Consider the following 14,775-nt stretch of genomic DNA (forward strand, 5'->3'; position numbering starts at 1 on the left):
AAGGCCCTCCGCCCTGTCTTTCCACACCCCCTCAAGGCCCAGTGACCTCGCTTCCCCCCTCCTTCCTCAAACCCCGTGGGAGGCAGGGAGTCGCAACTTGTCTTGCCACTTAGCTTATAAGCCCCAAGGACAGGGTCGGGCCGTTGGGTTTTGCCGACCCTCCAATTCCACAGTGGGAAACTAGTTTACCGAATCAATCTCCACATATCAAGATCCTCAGAGCAGACGTTTATTGATTATGCAGGAATCTTAGCGTACCAAGAAGTCTCCAGATCACAGCCCTTTCCTACAGCTAAGGACCCCCAGGGCAGCCGCCCCTTTCAGCCACCACAGGCCCTCCGGACCGGTCACGTGTGGGGGAGGACTTTTCACTTCGACCTCGACCATCTCTGTCTGTGGGCATGAATTATAGAATCCAAACTGGGTCTTGTTCTCCTTACAGGTATCTGGGGGCTCCCGGTATCACTGCTTAGATGGGACGATGGCTTGGTGAACACTGGGTGGTAGTGGGGAGGTTCCACGCTCCACACAGCTGAGGCACTCGGGACTAACATTCCTGGGGGGTAGGTAGGATGGAGGTAGCCTTCCTTCCCCTAAGCCGGTTCGGAGCCCCATCCTCACACAAGCCAGTCCAGACAACCTTAAGCTCTTTCTAGGAAGTTCCCCTCCTTTTGCCCCTCACTCCCACTTCCCCTTCCCAGAGTTCTGGGAAGCCAGGCCCCTCTCCACCCTCCCTGCCTCCCAGTGCCCTAACGTCTCCCTTTGGCCACAATTCAAAGCTGGTTCTCAAGAGGCTGTGGCCTTGGTCTGGTTCCCAGCCCCACAGCTACCACTGTGGGAAAACACTGGAGTCTGGGCTATTCCCTGACTGGAGAGGGGCACAGGCACGCAGGCAGGGACAACATTAGGGGCAGCTGCTCCAGAACTGTGGGGAGGGGAGGCTGGTCCAGCCCAGAATGCTGGAGCCCAAACGTCTTCTCCCTACCACAGGGATACCGTTTTCTCAATTTTATTTGTCAATATAAAAATACTCAAATATTTACAACAAATAAATACGCGGGGACACAATAAGTTACACTGTTAGGAGCCCTCCTCCTAGGGCTGGGAGAGGATATGCAATATCCACAGCATGCCCACCCTCTCTCCTCCCTCCCCCTCCCCCCACACAACCTTTCCCAGCCCTGTAAGGGAGAACACGTATAAAATACCACTGAACCCCAGGGCCAAGTGGGAGGCCCCTCCCACCCTTGCCCCAAACACACAGGAGAATCCATCTCCCTCCCCCCACCCTGAAAACATTCACAGCCCTGGGAGCAGGACCAGGCCCACCCCAGAGCCCTGGACCCCCCAAAAGGGGCACAGCACCCTGCCCAGCCCACCCCCATATGTACATCGCTGCCCCACACCGGGGACAGGTGGGGGTAGGAGAGGCAAAGTGATACAACCCCTTCCCCTTCATAGCTCCAATGACTCACCAGGAGGACCCCCAGGCCAAGGGAAGACTCGACAGAAAAAGGAAGACTGTCACACACACAACATACCGGCACACACAGAGAAACAAAGACTACGTCACACACGCACATACACACATGCACACACCCACATACACACACATACAGATACAAACACACCCACATCTCTTGACTTCTGCCTTGAAAAGTTTTGGCTGCTGGGGTCCCGTGTGTCCGTGATTCACAGCCCCTCACAGAGAGGAGGAAGAGGCCTTCTGCGAGGCTGGTGCCCTGGTGAGCCACACCAAGTGGCAGTGCCCGTGCTGAGCAGAGCAGGTCCTCATGGCCGGACGGGTGCTGGGCGGGGCCTGTCCCAGGCCGAGCAGGCGCCCGCGCCATGTCCCTGAGGTAGCTGGTGCCTGTGCAAAAGGAGGAGCCGTGCCTCCCACGCCGCCCCTGGGAGGCGGCGGGGGCCCCTCATACCGAGGACTCCTCGGGATTGGAGTCCGGCAGCGGCTGGCGCTGCTGCAGCTTGCGCCTCAGTTCGTCGGCCAGCTCCGGCAGCGGGTGCCCGAGCCCGCCGCGGTCCTCCCCTCCCAGCTGCAGGCGGACGTAGCCGTTGGCATTTGAGTTCCGCCCGCCCCCCAGGTGAAGCCGGGTCGGAGAAGGCAGGGGCTGGCCCGGGATGCCCGGCGGTGGAGAAGGGGGCCCGCCCCCGGGCTGGCAGCGTGCGTGTCCAGGCACAATCTTGAGGGAGCCGTCCGAGTAGTAGTAGCCGACAGGATCCCAGAGTTTCTCATCGGTCTCCGGGCCAGGCCTGAAGGGGGGGCTGGTGGGCTCCTTGGGCAGCTCCAGAGGGTACACCAGGGTCCTCTCGGCCGCCTTGGCACCTTTCTCCAGTTCCTCCCGCAGCCGCCGGCGCAGGGACAAGACAAGCAGCAGCAGCACCAGGCACACGGCCCCCAGGGCCACCACAGCCAGCCACACCAGCCCCAGGTTTTCCAGGGGCGCCCGTGCCTCCAGGGTCACCGAAGGGCCCGCCACCACAGCCACCAGGTAGCCTTCGGCAGCCAGGCGCGCCCCCTGCTCCTCCGAAAAGCAGTGGTAGGCTCCGGCATGGCGGGGCTGGGCGGCCATCACGACCAGGGCCTGTAGGCGGGCGTCATAGAGGAAGGAGCCGGGCTGTTCCGCAGGCAGGTCCCGGCCCCCAAAGGTCCAGCGGGCATGGGCCAAATTGGAAGAGAGGCGGCAGGGCAGCACGAGGTCTGTGCCTGCCACCACGGTGATGTTTTTGGGCGTGAGCCTGACTGCAGCAGTAGAGAAAGAGAAAGCAGAGTTAGCACAGGAACCCCAGGGCCCGTTCTACCGGGAGAGGGACAAAAAAGACAGCTCACCTTTCTTACTGCCACGGAGATTACAAATGCCCGAGGTGTCTGAGACCGTCACGTGCTGGATCAGCAAGGACCTGGTTGCGGAAGCAGCGTCTATGAGCATCCTGGCTCCAACCACCCCGCCGCCCTACACCCCGGGTCCCGGCATGTGCAGAGATCCACTCACCCAGAGTGGCCACCCACGGTCACGCAGCGGCTGGTGTTGACACTCCAGGCGCAGTAGGGGTCCCGAGCGAGGACACAGTCTGCGCAGGAGCGGTACTTCACGCAGTCGGCCAGGGGCAGCTGAACCAGCTGAGAGCGGGAGCCTGCAAAGAGAAGCTTCTGCAAGAGAAGCGAGGCACAGGGCGGTCAGCCAGGCCGGGACATGGCCCAGAGGCAGCTCAGACTGCTACACGGGAGCAAAGGGCAAAAGGAGCCAAAGCAGGAAGGGGGCAGGGCCAAAGTCTGAGGAGAGCAATCGAAGGACCAAAGAATGCACAGCAGACTTATTACAAGCCAGGCACAATCCTAAGCACCTTATAGATGTGACCTTCTTAGGAACAGCAGAACCATGAGGCTGAGGAATATAATCACACACACACTCCAGTACAATATAAATAGTGCAGGAAGTGTGTTTTCCGCTACGCCCGTGAGCCCTCACAATAGCACGAGCATAGCATAAGGTGTTTTCCCCTGTTTGAATGGTGACTGCCAATCAGTGTGTTTCTTCAACTACAGACTTTCCTTCTGCCATCATTCCATGTCGTGGGGAACAATCTGAGCCGCGATAGTTGGTCCAAGGTAAGCACGTGAAAGTTCAGGGGTGTCACAAACAGGCCAGAAGGGAGGGTAGCACTTCGGGCGAACGGTGCACGGGCTGGGACTGGAGGGCAACTGGCAGCCAGTAGGAAAGCCGGCATCACGAGGGCATCACAAGGGCATCATGAGCAAACACAGTGGCACCATCAGAGAAGAGGCTGTATGTAGCAGAGGCCCAGCACAACCTCAAAGGGTCTGAAGGAAGCGCGGAGAGCAGCTGCCAAGGCCCAATGCTGGGAATACAGCCCCGCAGGGACCTGGCTATATATAACGGCTTTGGAGCACAGATTCCGTTAGCACTCGTTTCCTGGAACTCACCCAAGCTAAGCGAGGTGTGCCAGAGTGCCTCCCCACCCCCATACTCCCAAGCAAAGAACTAGGGAAGGTGTAGGGACAGGTGGGTAAGGCCTGATTACTACCTTGCTCCGGGATAGGACCAAGCTTTCCACAGGCTCCTGGTCAAACACCTGTAGCTCCTCGATCAGGTGGACCCAGGGCCCCAGGCTCACAGCCTTAAGCAGCCAGCCGTCTCCTGTGGGGGTTGGGGGAGGACAGGCGTAAATGCGAGGGCATGGGGCCCCTTGGGCATCTCTAGATCTCCTTGCCCCACACAGGCCTTCACCCAGCCTCTAGCCGTCATACCCATATACCTACATGCCTACCTGTGCCAATGAAGAGCACTGTATAGGTGGCTCCATCAAGCCCTGTAACCCGGTCAGCCACCAGGTGGGTGAAGTTAGTGTCCTTCTTCACAAGCAAGGGCCGGCTCCACCGAGGCCCTACTTGCTCCTCCATCAGTGGGTGTTTCTTGATGAAGTTGAGGGTGTTATCAGGCAGTTCCAGAGAACTGGTATAGCCATGGCGTCGGTGCCAGTTGTTGATGCACTAGGGAGGGGTGAAGGGGGGAGAGCTGTCAGCATGTGGGAATGGTACCACGGCTAAGGGCAGGAGCCCGTCCCTGCCCAGGAGGACTCACCGAGCCAGGCCGTGGGCTGGGTACTGGGTCAGTATAGCGGCCCCACTTCTGGGCTTGCTCACGGTACTCCTTGTAGGGACCCTCGAATACCCGCTGGATCTCTTCCAACTGGTACTCGCAGACTGCTGACAGGTCCACATCGCCCCTGTGAGGGAGGGACCCCAAGTCAGGCGTGGTGCCCACTTTACCCCAGCTCGTGGCAAGTAGCGGGAAGGCAGGGCCCAGCACAAAGCAGTTGCGGGCGTGTGCAATGTGAACGTCAGCTCTAACATACTACTGGGGGCAGGGCACTGTGCATCTCCCCCAAGGAGGCTTTGAAAAGGGACAGATGCCCAACATCTTCCTTGGCTTCCGGTCAACTGACTACTTGGACTTTACCCAGAAGCCTGCACCCATCAACCATCCCTAACTCACAAAGCTCCTCCTCCCCATCCCCAAGGATTCTCAGCCAACTCACCATCGTGCACGAAAAACCCCAAAGAAGGTGGTGTTGTGCCAAGAGGCGTCCTGCAGGGTGTGCAGGGCCTGCAGTTGGTTGAAGTAGAGCTGCCAGTCGGGGGCAGAGCACACCAGCCTCGCCTTCAGGAACGTGGTCCACTTCCTCTGCAGCGTCCGTGCGCCCCCCATGTCGCCCTGGCAGATGGCAAGGGGACACTGCCAGTCAGTCCTGCCAAGCCGGCAGGGCTCCCAGGGCTCACCACTGCAGGACTCCGTACCTTGCAGACTCGGGCTACCCGAGCCACCACCTGTTCCGCGTAGCAGTCATACTCCACTGCCCGCTCGCTGAAGAAGAAGTAGACCTTGTCGTCGTCCCCTGTGAAGCTGCCCACGCTCTCCGGTATGTAGGCAGAGCCTACAAAATGAGGTTCTACAGGAAAGAGAGGAGGGTTAGTGGGGGAGGGAGGTCCTGGGGCCCTTGCAGGGCTCCCCCCCACCACCAGTGGCTCCCTACCCTGTCCCTGTCCCCACGCAGGCTCCTCCGGGCTCACCGTTAAGCCAGAAGGCCAGGTATTCTGTCTTCATGGGGTGGTGAGGCCCCATGTTGCGCAGGATAACAGGCTCTGTACCTAGGAAGTTGTTGAGCGTGGCCGAGTACAGCTCACCATCTGTGGGAGCCAGGTAGACCAGAGGTGACATGAAGACACATTCGGGCCACACGGCCCCAAAGTGAGAACAAGTTCTGGGGGACTACCCCATCCTGCAGCAGGGACAGCCACTCACCCACAAGGAGGCCGGTGTGGCCCTTAGCTGGGTCATAGGGACATTTCCCCTTCCCATCCTCAAACTCTCCACGCTCCAAAGTGAAGGTAAGCATGTCCTAGAGGCAAGGAAGAGACGATGAGGATGAGACGCAGCAGAAGTGCCCGGGAGGGAGTCCAGAGAAGGGCAAGGAGGGGGCCTGAGGGGAGAAAACAGCACTCACGATGTAGGCGCACTTGGGCTGGAAGGCGTAGGTCCCACAGACGTACAGGTGGGACGTGTTGTAGGGCTGCAGGAAGCGGATGAAGTTGAAACACTCCGTCTGGGGAGAGAAAGGCATCCAGTTAAAGCAGGAGGACCTGGGACTCCGGACGCCAAGGACAGGTCTGGGACCAAAGGAGAGGGTGGGGGTGGGGGAGTCAGCATGCGCCACGAGGCCTGGCCAGTACCGGGGGCTCTGGCCCTCCTGGCAGTACCCTGAGCACCCACCTGGTTACTCTTCCCTTTCTGGATACACTCGGCCTTCTTCTCAGCTGGTGCCTCCCACGAGATCTAGGAAGAGGAGGGGGCACATCGACATTCCAAGTACACACTGAGCATGCCTGTGGCAGTCACGTGGGGACACCAAGTGAGGGTACACAGTCCCCATTCTTTGGGAGTTTATTTTAACAGAGGACGGAAGCCCCGATCCGCCCCCAAAGCTGCAGGTGAAGGAGAGCAGCATGCCCACTCTGCCCGGAGGGTGGACCTGGAGACTGAGCAAGAAGTCCACAGGGGAGAACAGGCTTGGGGGGACAGCTTGATCAAGCAAAGGCCCTTTGGGCCCTGCACTCTCAAGGCGCCCGTGTGCCTCCCGCTCCCCACCCCCCCGCCTCTTACCGCTCCTTGCAGCTCCAGAGCCTCCACGCTGAAGGCAAACAGGGCCTCTCGGGCCCCCACGTAGAGAAGCCCTGTCTGCTCAGTCAGGGTCAACGTCAGGAAGTCCTGGATGCCCGTTTGGGAGAACCGCCGCACTACCGTGGCCAACTCTGCAGAGACAAGGGGTTAGTGAGCAGGGTGGTGAATGGGTAGGCCTTCTTGGGACTCCGGGCACCTCCTCCCTCCCCAGGATTACCCTTCCTCTATACAGTGGTCTCCTGGGCCTAATCACCCCTGTTCCCCACATTGCAGCCAGAACACCCCACAAGCAAATGCCAGCCAAGCACCCTGACTAGCAATAAAGGGTCTTCTCTAATAGCCATTTGGCTCTGACAGCTCCACCCAAGCCTCCCTGGCCTCTCCCAGCCTGGGAGGAGGCAAATCTGGGCTGTTGAGGAGGAAGGAAGGATATCTCAGCCACAGCTTCCGGCCAGAGGAAGCCATCAGACTGATGGCCCTCACTCTCAGGGTCAGCAGCACCTCTGGCTGCAGAGCTGGGCTCTTCCCACTCCCAGCGTCCTCTGCTACTGCTTCCTTTTTTACTGCCTGCTGCCCACATCAGGATCTGGCCAGGCCCCGGCCCCTGATCCGTAAAGCCGTAGGTACAAAAGTCATAATCGCTCCTTGCCTTCGGAAACTCTTCACTCCAGCAGGACCCAAATCCAGGCTGCCAGAAATATGAGCGCAGCTGGCCGCTGGGACAAGCAGGGATGACAGGAAGACTGAGTCGGGGCTAGGAGGCCAGGCCAGGATGGTCAGAGGAACCCAGAAGCTGGGAACCAGAGACAGCACTGAAGCCTCGGGGCTGGGAAGCCTTGCTGTCATTCACTGTGCCAAGCACTACAACATTGATATAGTCACAGGATTCCTACGTCAACCCCCAAAATAGCTGCTGACCTGTCCTCAGGGTCCCCCTAAACCAACCTTAGTCTTTTGAACCAGACACAAGGCTGGCAAGGGAGGGCTTCATTAGCACCCGAGTGGAGCCTGTGGGAGGTGAGCTCATCCCAGGTCCCCAGAGCACACTGATGATACAAACACCTGACATCACCTCTTAATACAGGTGTGTGCGCGCAAAGGACTGTCAAGTCCGCTGGCCCCCCAAACGAGCACATGCATAAACACATCCAGGGCCACCAGAGGGCACAAGTGTCAGGGCAGCAGAGGGGGTCTATTAGGGTTGATAAGGGGGTTCTTGGGGGCAGAGAGCTAGGAAGACTTTGGGGAGGGGGAGGTGATACTCTTTGCGTTATGCTTATCCTGTCTCAGTTTTGTCTCTATGGGCTCTCCGTGCAAGCGCTAGTTCCAGAAGTAAGGCATGGTCTCTCATCGTTGCATAACATAAGCTAACTGTCTGAAGGAGAGATATCCCAGGACTACCAGTTCTGGGTCCATGGGGTCACTCCCTCACATTTCTTAGAAAGCTTTGTCGGATACATCGATGGGCTTTCAGCCTGGTAACAGAATAAAGCTGGTATGATCTAGAAGCAATTGCTCTTCTCCCCCAGTAGGCCCTCCTGGCCTTCCCTCCCCACATTGGTCTTCCTCAGGATTTGAGTCACTCACCCCCAGAAGATACCGTCTTCCGGGGCACCAGGTTCCACCACACCTCAGCCCCAATGCCCAGGCCCCACAGCCCCACTGCCAGCAGCCAGACAGCCCAGTGTGGGGCCATGGCAAACGCCCTGGCTCTAAGCTCCAGGCCAGCTGCCCTGCTGGGGAAAAGAAAGGGTCAGAATCATAGCCAGAGAAAACAGACCGGAAGGGGGCCCACACAGCCCGCCGGGAGGCACTGACAGGGCAGACGACCTGATCAGGCCTCCCCAGGAGCCCCCTGGATTCCCCCCTTGCCCAGTCCTTGGAGCAAAGACCTAGTCTCCTCCCACACCTGGCCCCAGCGCCCACAGCCTCCAAAGGAGCTGGGGTCCCCCGGAGGGGAGGAGAGGAGCTGAGTCAGCTGGAGGAGTGGACACTCCAAGAAACCTTTTCTGGCCTCCAGGCCCTCACCCACTCCCTCTCAACAGGAAGTTGTTTGAGAAAATAAAAGGGGGCTCCCCTCCCCCACACTCAGGCCTGACAGATTTGAGGATTTCTTAAAATAACCCCTGGAAGCAGGACCTGCCCCCACTGGGGCTCCAGCCAGCCCCAAGATCTACTTCTGGCACGCAAACCCCTTGGCAGGGTGAAGGGGCATACGGTGTGTGGGCGGTGGCAGAAGCCCCTCAAGGAGGAGGGCTTCATGCAGCAGGAGTACGGGGGGATCCCAGCCCCAGCCTCTCCCCGCCCCCCGCGCAGACAATAGCCAGGCAGAGCCCCAAACACCGGTTCCACATCAGCACGGCCGAAGTGGGGCCGGGAGCCGAAGGGGCCCAGCTTCCCGAGGCCCCTTTGTTGCCCAAGAAGGGAGGCAGGAAGTGGGTGGGATGGGCGTGGAAATGACCCGGGCCTTATCCTGTTCCTCGCACAGCCTCCTAGGAGACACTAGCCCCCGGGCTGAGGGGCGGCGGGACAACAGAGCCGGCTCCAGTCTAATCAGGGATCTCCCCGCGACGCTCTCAGGCGGAGGGGGGGGGGAGGCGAGGGGCGGTGGGGAGCGCAAGAGGGGTTCCTCTCAGACCGCGGGGGACACCGGGTGCAGGAACGGCGCCTGCTGCGCTCCCCCAGGGTCTGACGAACGTTCCCAACTCACGGATTGCACCCCCGGGACCCCAGCCTGGGCAAGCCATCTGGATTAATTGCCACTGCCCCAGCCCCCCGGTGCCAGGCACAGAGACACAGAAGCTGGGGACCTGCTCACCCCAAAACAAAGGGTACCCGCCAAGACCTCGTCCTTGATCACCACCACCGCTCCCCCCACCCAGGGTTCTCCCCTCCCCCAGCTCCCGGGATTTGAATGCAAACAAAGCGGCGGCGCTGGGAGCGTGGCGAGCCCGGCCTGCGGACGCCCCCTGTCGGCCCAGTATCCCATCACTGGAAGGGCGGTGGGGCTGGGGATACATTCACCCCTCCCTCCTCCGTCGCCCCCAACACACCCCCAGTCTTCCCTCTGCCCCTCACCCTAGGCCGGGGGCAGACGCCGCGGCGCGCTCGGAGAATCGGCCAGCGCAGTGGTGCCCCCACCCCCAGCTCCTCCCCGGGCGCGTTAGCAGGGGCAGCCGGCTGGGTGGGGGCTGGAGGAGCGCGGGGCCCAGGCAGAGCGCCCCCAACCCTCGCCCACCCGAAGCACGGGTGGCACGAACAGCGCTTCCGCGGCTGCAGGGTGAGCGCTCCTGCCAGGGATTGTGTGGCCCGGCTCGGGTCGGGAGCTTAGCTTTCCAGGACAACCCGCCTCCCCAGCGGAGCAGCGGGCGGGCGGGGGGCCGCGGCAGGGAAATCCGATCCCACAACATCGGCCTCAGTCCAAGCCCGCCCCAAACTTTCCGTCGGGGGTGGAGGAGCAGGGGGCAGTCCGGGGGCCTGGAGAGGATCCTGGCGGCCGACCCGACAGCAAGGGGGACCCCCGCTTCCCTTGGCCCCGCTCCCCCTGATCAGTCCGCGCCTCCGGACGCTATGGCTGCGGGCACTGTTCGCCCGGCTCGCGAGCCCCCGCCAGGCAGCCCGCGGGGAGCGCAGGAAGGATCTCAGACGGACAGCTGTCTCCGCTGCTACCCCTCCCTGCGCCCCGAGACTCTGTCCCTCGCGCGTGCGGCGGCCCCTGACCGAGTAGGGGGACAAAGCGGCGGCCCCAGAGCCCTGGCGCTCCCGCCCCGCGCTACCCTGGCCTCACTCACCTCTTCTTCGCGGCTTGAATCCCTGGGCGCCGCCCTCGCGTTCGGCTCAGATCACGGTCCGCCCCTACCCGCGCGCCACCGCCCGCCTGCGCGCGCCCGCCCGCCCGCCCTCCTCCGCTGTCCCCTCTGCCACCGCCCCTCGGTCCCGGCTCGGCTCGGCGCCCCTGGGTTCGGGCTCCCCGCGCCACCGCGCCGGGCGCCGGCTCTTTCTCCAGCGCTGCCGCCGCTCTCCGCCCCCTCCCCCCTGACGTCAGGCGGCGGGGGGGGTGTCGAGCGGAGGCCGGGGGCGGGACGCGAAGGCCGGCCCCGGAGGGGGCTGCGACCCGCCGCGACCTGCCGGCACCCCCAGTTCCCCGCCTGCGGGCTCCGACCCCCGACCCTCCCCGCGCCCCGCCGCCCCGCGCCTCGGAGTGGCGGTCTGCGCCACCGCGCCGGGAGGTGGGGCGGGGGAGGAACTCTCATTGCCTTGGGGGGGATCGGACTCACCTCGTCTTTCTGAAGTGTACCCTAAGGCGAACCTCGGACAGGGCGCCCGGGTTCAGATATGGAGCTGAAGGCTCCCCACGCTGCAGTTACAGGAACGAACGCGAGCAAGCCACCTCGGAGCGAGTATCCGAGTGAGGGGTGCAGGGGAAACCGAGGCTCCTCTTCTGGGCGGACCAAAGTGGTCTCTCTTTTGGCCCCCAATTCCGCTTCGTTTCTTGGTCCCAAGGCCCACTGGCCCCCGCGGTCAGACTGGAACAGGTCTTACCAGCCAGGAAGACTCACTGATCTGCGGAGAGTCTGCCCCTTGTTTTCCATGCCCCACACAGAGGGACAGCAGCGCCCTTGCCCAGCTCCCTGTGAAGACAACTCCACTCCTGTTGCACAGAGCTTACCCCCAAGAAATGACTCCTTCTGTTGCCACTGGATGGCTGAATAAAAAGTGACATGAGCACTGATGTTCAGATGAAAGAGGCTGAGGGGAGCCGCGCTGGAGAACCACCCCCTTTAGAATCGCCTCGCCTGCCTCTGTCCTCAGAGGCTCCTAGAAGTCACTTGTAGCTCTGGCCTCCGTGCTGGGGTGGACCTTGCCAGCTGGTCCTCGGAGCCGGGCAGGTGGACAAACTCCAGGGAGGCCGGCCCACCGTCACCCAAACACAGATGCCTCCTCTTGGCTAAGGGCAAATGACAGAGGTAAAGAGACTGGAGCCCCAAGGCTCTGGTGGTAACTTTAAGCGGGTCCAGTCCTGGAGGGGAGGTACACTGGAGGGCCCCGTCAGCAGATCTGGATTATAAATCAGTCCCGACAGGAGCTTTTGTTCTGAGTTAAAACTTGGCATCTGAAAGTGGAGACCAGAAGAGTAGTGGAGATAATTGGGAAAAGCAGCCCAGTTTGTTTTCAGTAACAATCGGGTCTTTGCTGGTACACATAAAGGCCCCTTCTCCTGCACTGGCCAAAGCCACATTTCCCAGCCCCTTTCCACCAGAAAAAAAGCTGTGATTTTGGAGATGGCTGGAGATAGAGCGCAAGCCAGTTAACAATTTAGCATGGGGTGGGCAGGGAAGGCTCTGGGCTTCAGCCTGCAGGGAGGATGATGGGTAGGTCTCCTCATCCAGGTTAGATCCTGGGTCTATTTGTAAGTGGAGGTAAACTGATATGCAAATACACCTTACATTTGTTCTGGACTTTTAAGACTGCAATCTGCCTTCACATACATTTCCTCACATCACCCTCATGGCCAGTCTTTAAAAGATAGGTATTGTTTCTCTGATTGTATAGATAAAATGAGTCTTAGAAGGGTTAAGCAACCTGCTTGAAGTCTTGAAGATAATTAGCAAGGTCAGAATGTTAAATCAGGTCTCGGGATTCCCAATTCTGTTTTTGCCACCAAGTCAGAGTGTGTCCTGACAACTTTTAAGCCCCAGTGTATTCCCTGCTGTTTTTCCTCACCTCCACTTCCACCCCCACCAGGCGGAGACTTGAGCTCCTGGCTCCACCTGCAAAATGGCCCCAGTGGAAAGTTTCAAAAGGTGGTTTGGTTTCACTGGCAGGGACAGTCTTCTGTGCCTTGTGGCAGGCTTTTCTGTTCCTGCTAACAGACTCCCGGAGTCCTTCCCTCCCAAATGCTCCTCAAAGATAAAGCTGCAGCTCCCCCGCTCCCGTTTTCTACCTTCACTCATTTCCTGCTGTGTTCTGTTCATTTCCAGCACTGGCCTTTTCTGTGGGTGGGTGGGCAGAGGATAAAGTTTCCTGCATGACTACTTGCTCATGATTCATACTTTTTAATAAAAGCACAACTGGTCAAAAATGAGGATTCCTGGGTTTTAAATTAAGAAAAAAAAGTACATTAAAAAAAAGAAAAGGCTCCTGTACCCATCATGTCTCCCTAAGGGCCTGTCTGGCATGTTCTTTTTTAAGGAGCCCACCCTTCAGGCCTTAGTCCTTGAGAGACTGTCCTGCTCACCTGCTTGTGGCCACGTCAAGGAAAGGCACAGATAGGCTAAATGCCAGCTCGGCTCAGGCCAGTTCCTACAGATGGGCCCAGGAATCTTTTTTTTTAAGTTTCACTTGTATTTATTTTGAGAGAGCGTGAGCAAGGGAGGGACAGAGGGAGGGAAAAGAGAATCCCAAGCAGGCTCCGTACTGCCAGTGCAGACCCTGACCTGGGGCTTGAACCCAGGAACTGTGAGATCATGACTTGAGCTAAAGTTAGGCGCTTAACTGACTGAGCCACCCAGGCGCCCAGGGGTCTTATCTGAACAGTAAGCCCCCCCTCTTTCCTCCACATGTTGGTCATGTGCCATGGTGTCCCTCATTTGAGCTCTTTACTCCTGGCTGTCATGAGGCAGCTTTTGAATGGGAATGGAGCTCAGGGTTCACACGGGGGTTCTTCAGTCATCACTGCCTGGCCAACTTCCAAACGATCCAGGAGCTGTTGTCATCCCACAGAGGGGGAAATGAGAAAGCCTGGGTCAGCTACCCTTTAGGGATCTTTCTGAGGGCTTGGGGACCGAGGTGAGTGGGGACATAGGAAAAAGACTTCCTCTTTCTACTTCCTCCTAAAGGAGATTTATCAAAGCTGTCCACCTGGGAAGCCTTTCCCTTCCCAGCCCCTCCCTGCCACCATCACGAAGAGGAAGCAGGAAAACATCCGTCATCACAGCCCCGGACGCTGCTTTTCCAGTGGCTTCAATCAGGATATCCTTCAGCCTTTTCCCAGGGGCTTAGGGATCTGGAAAGGGCAAGTGGTGAAGTTTGCCAGCATCACTGTGGAATTCTTGGCCTAGAGGAGACTGAGTCTCAAACTGGTCCCACACCAGGTTGAGAAGATGTGGTCAGCTCCCAGCCAGTTCCCGAGAGGGCCCGTTACATGTCCCAGGGGATATCGGACGCCCTTGGGTGACCTCGAAGTGCACCCCTCTGCTCAGGTTACAGCTAGGTCTCCAGAGGAATTGAGTAGTCACCAACACCTCCTTTCTCCTTGGTATCTATTTCCCTCTTGGGGATGAGTGTGTTTGGGGGAGCAGGGGAGGAGGGATCAGTGCACACGAACCAGGACTGCAGAGAAGGGCTCCAGGTGTCTATGCTGATGGACAGCACCATCTCTTTCTCAGAGCCACGCAGAGGCAGCTTCGAGAACTGGAAACTCCCCTGTTCAGCTTCTCGGGCCTCCCTACTCCCTCTCTGCCCTTGGCAGTGGGAACAAAGAGGGGAAATTTCAAAGGTGATTTCCAGGTTTCCAGAGTAAACTGAAGAGCTCAGGATTAACTGTCAGGATGTGCAGTGTCAGAAGCAGGGGCAGCCCTGAGGGAGGTGAAGGAGGCTGGCTCACCAGAGCCTTCGCTCTTTTATCAGAGGATCTCGGGCCTACCTGATGCCGCTGGGGCCTCAGTGGTGCTCCGGCCAGGAGGGCCTGTGATGTGGCCAGGAACAGAAACCAGAACTCTGTCGAGTCACCCTGGGCATCCAAGTCACCCTGGCGAGGACTTCTTCCACCTCTTACTTGGCAAAGGGAGATGACCCGGCACTCTGCTGCATTCTCATGCCCTCTGAATTATAGATGCCCCCAGCTCCCAGCATTCTGGGGACCCAGCAAGGGAGGCAGCTGTGTCTAAAGAAGGCCCAGGAAGCGACGGGCTACTCTTCAGGTCTGCAAATTGAGCCACTTGGCCCGAAGGTCCTTTATTTTGGGGGGGGTCTTTCTCCTAGTTAGCCTGCCTTACCCTGACCCCTGTGGCATGAAAGATCAAAGGAGAGGGGCACATAAACCGAGGAAGTCATAAGC

The 14,775-nt window shown here is 59.4% G+C and overlaps 1 protein-coding gene across 3 annotated transcripts; it reads right to left on the minus strand.

Moving 5' to 3' along the window:
* Positions 1-207: 207 nt before the first annotated feature.
* On the minus strand, positions 208-10,562 carry SEMA4C (semaphorin 4C). 3 transcript variants are annotated; one of them, XM_039232394.1, is made up of 15 exons: positions 10,508-10,562; positions 8,304-8,452; positions 6,699-6,847; positions 6,309-6,371; positions 6,043-6,141; positions 5,841-5,937; positions 5,609-5,725; positions 5,336-5,487; positions 5,077-5,252; positions 4,620-4,764; positions 4,306-4,528; positions 4,063-4,175; positions 3,009-3,166; positions 2,846-2,916; positions 208-2,758 (listed from the first exon to the last, which is right to left on the minus strand). In XM_039232394.1, exons 2-15 carry the CDS (start codon positions 8,410-8,412, stop codon positions 1,929-1,931), a joined length of 2,502 nt encoding a protein of 833 aa, XP_039088325.1. In that variant the 5' UTR covers positions 8,413-8,452; positions 10,508-10,562; the 3' UTR covers positions 208-1,928. The 3 variants fall into 3 exon arrangements, with proteins under 3 accessions (XP_039088325.1, XP_039088324.1, XP_039088323.1); XM_039232393.1 differs by having other exon boundaries at positions 8,304-8,449; positions 10,508-10,558; XM_039232392.1 differs by lacking the exon at positions 10,508-10,562 and adding an exon at positions 9,795-10,336 and having other exon boundaries at positions 8,304-8,449.
* Positions 10,563-14,775: the final 4,213 nt, after the last annotated feature.

The sequence above is a fragment of the Hyaena hyaena genome, unplaced genomic scaffold, assembly GCF_003009895.1.
Source record: "Hyaena hyaena isolate Hyena2069 unplaced genomic scaffold, ASM300989v1 scaffold_64, whole genome shotgun sequence".
In the NCBI taxonomy this organism is placed as follows: Eukaryota; Metazoa; Chordata; class Mammalia; order Carnivora; family Hyaenidae; genus Hyaena; species Hyaena hyaena.

Excerpts from the sequence above, each read along its gene's own strand:
- SEMA4C (XM_039232392.1), bottom strand. The coding sequence starts at position 10,126 with ATGTTGTGGGATCGGATTTCCCTGCCGCGGCCCCCCGCCCGCCCGCTG. Across the intron at positions 5,938-6,042 it reads AGCCCAAGTGCGCCTACATC|GACATGCTTACCTTCACTTT; the intron begins GTGAGTGCTGTT and ends CCTTGCCTCTAG. Across the intron at positions 2,917-3,008 it reads ACCGTGGGTGGCCACTCTGG|GTCCTTGCTGATCCAGCACG; the intron begins GTGAGTGGATCT and ends TTCCGCAACCAG.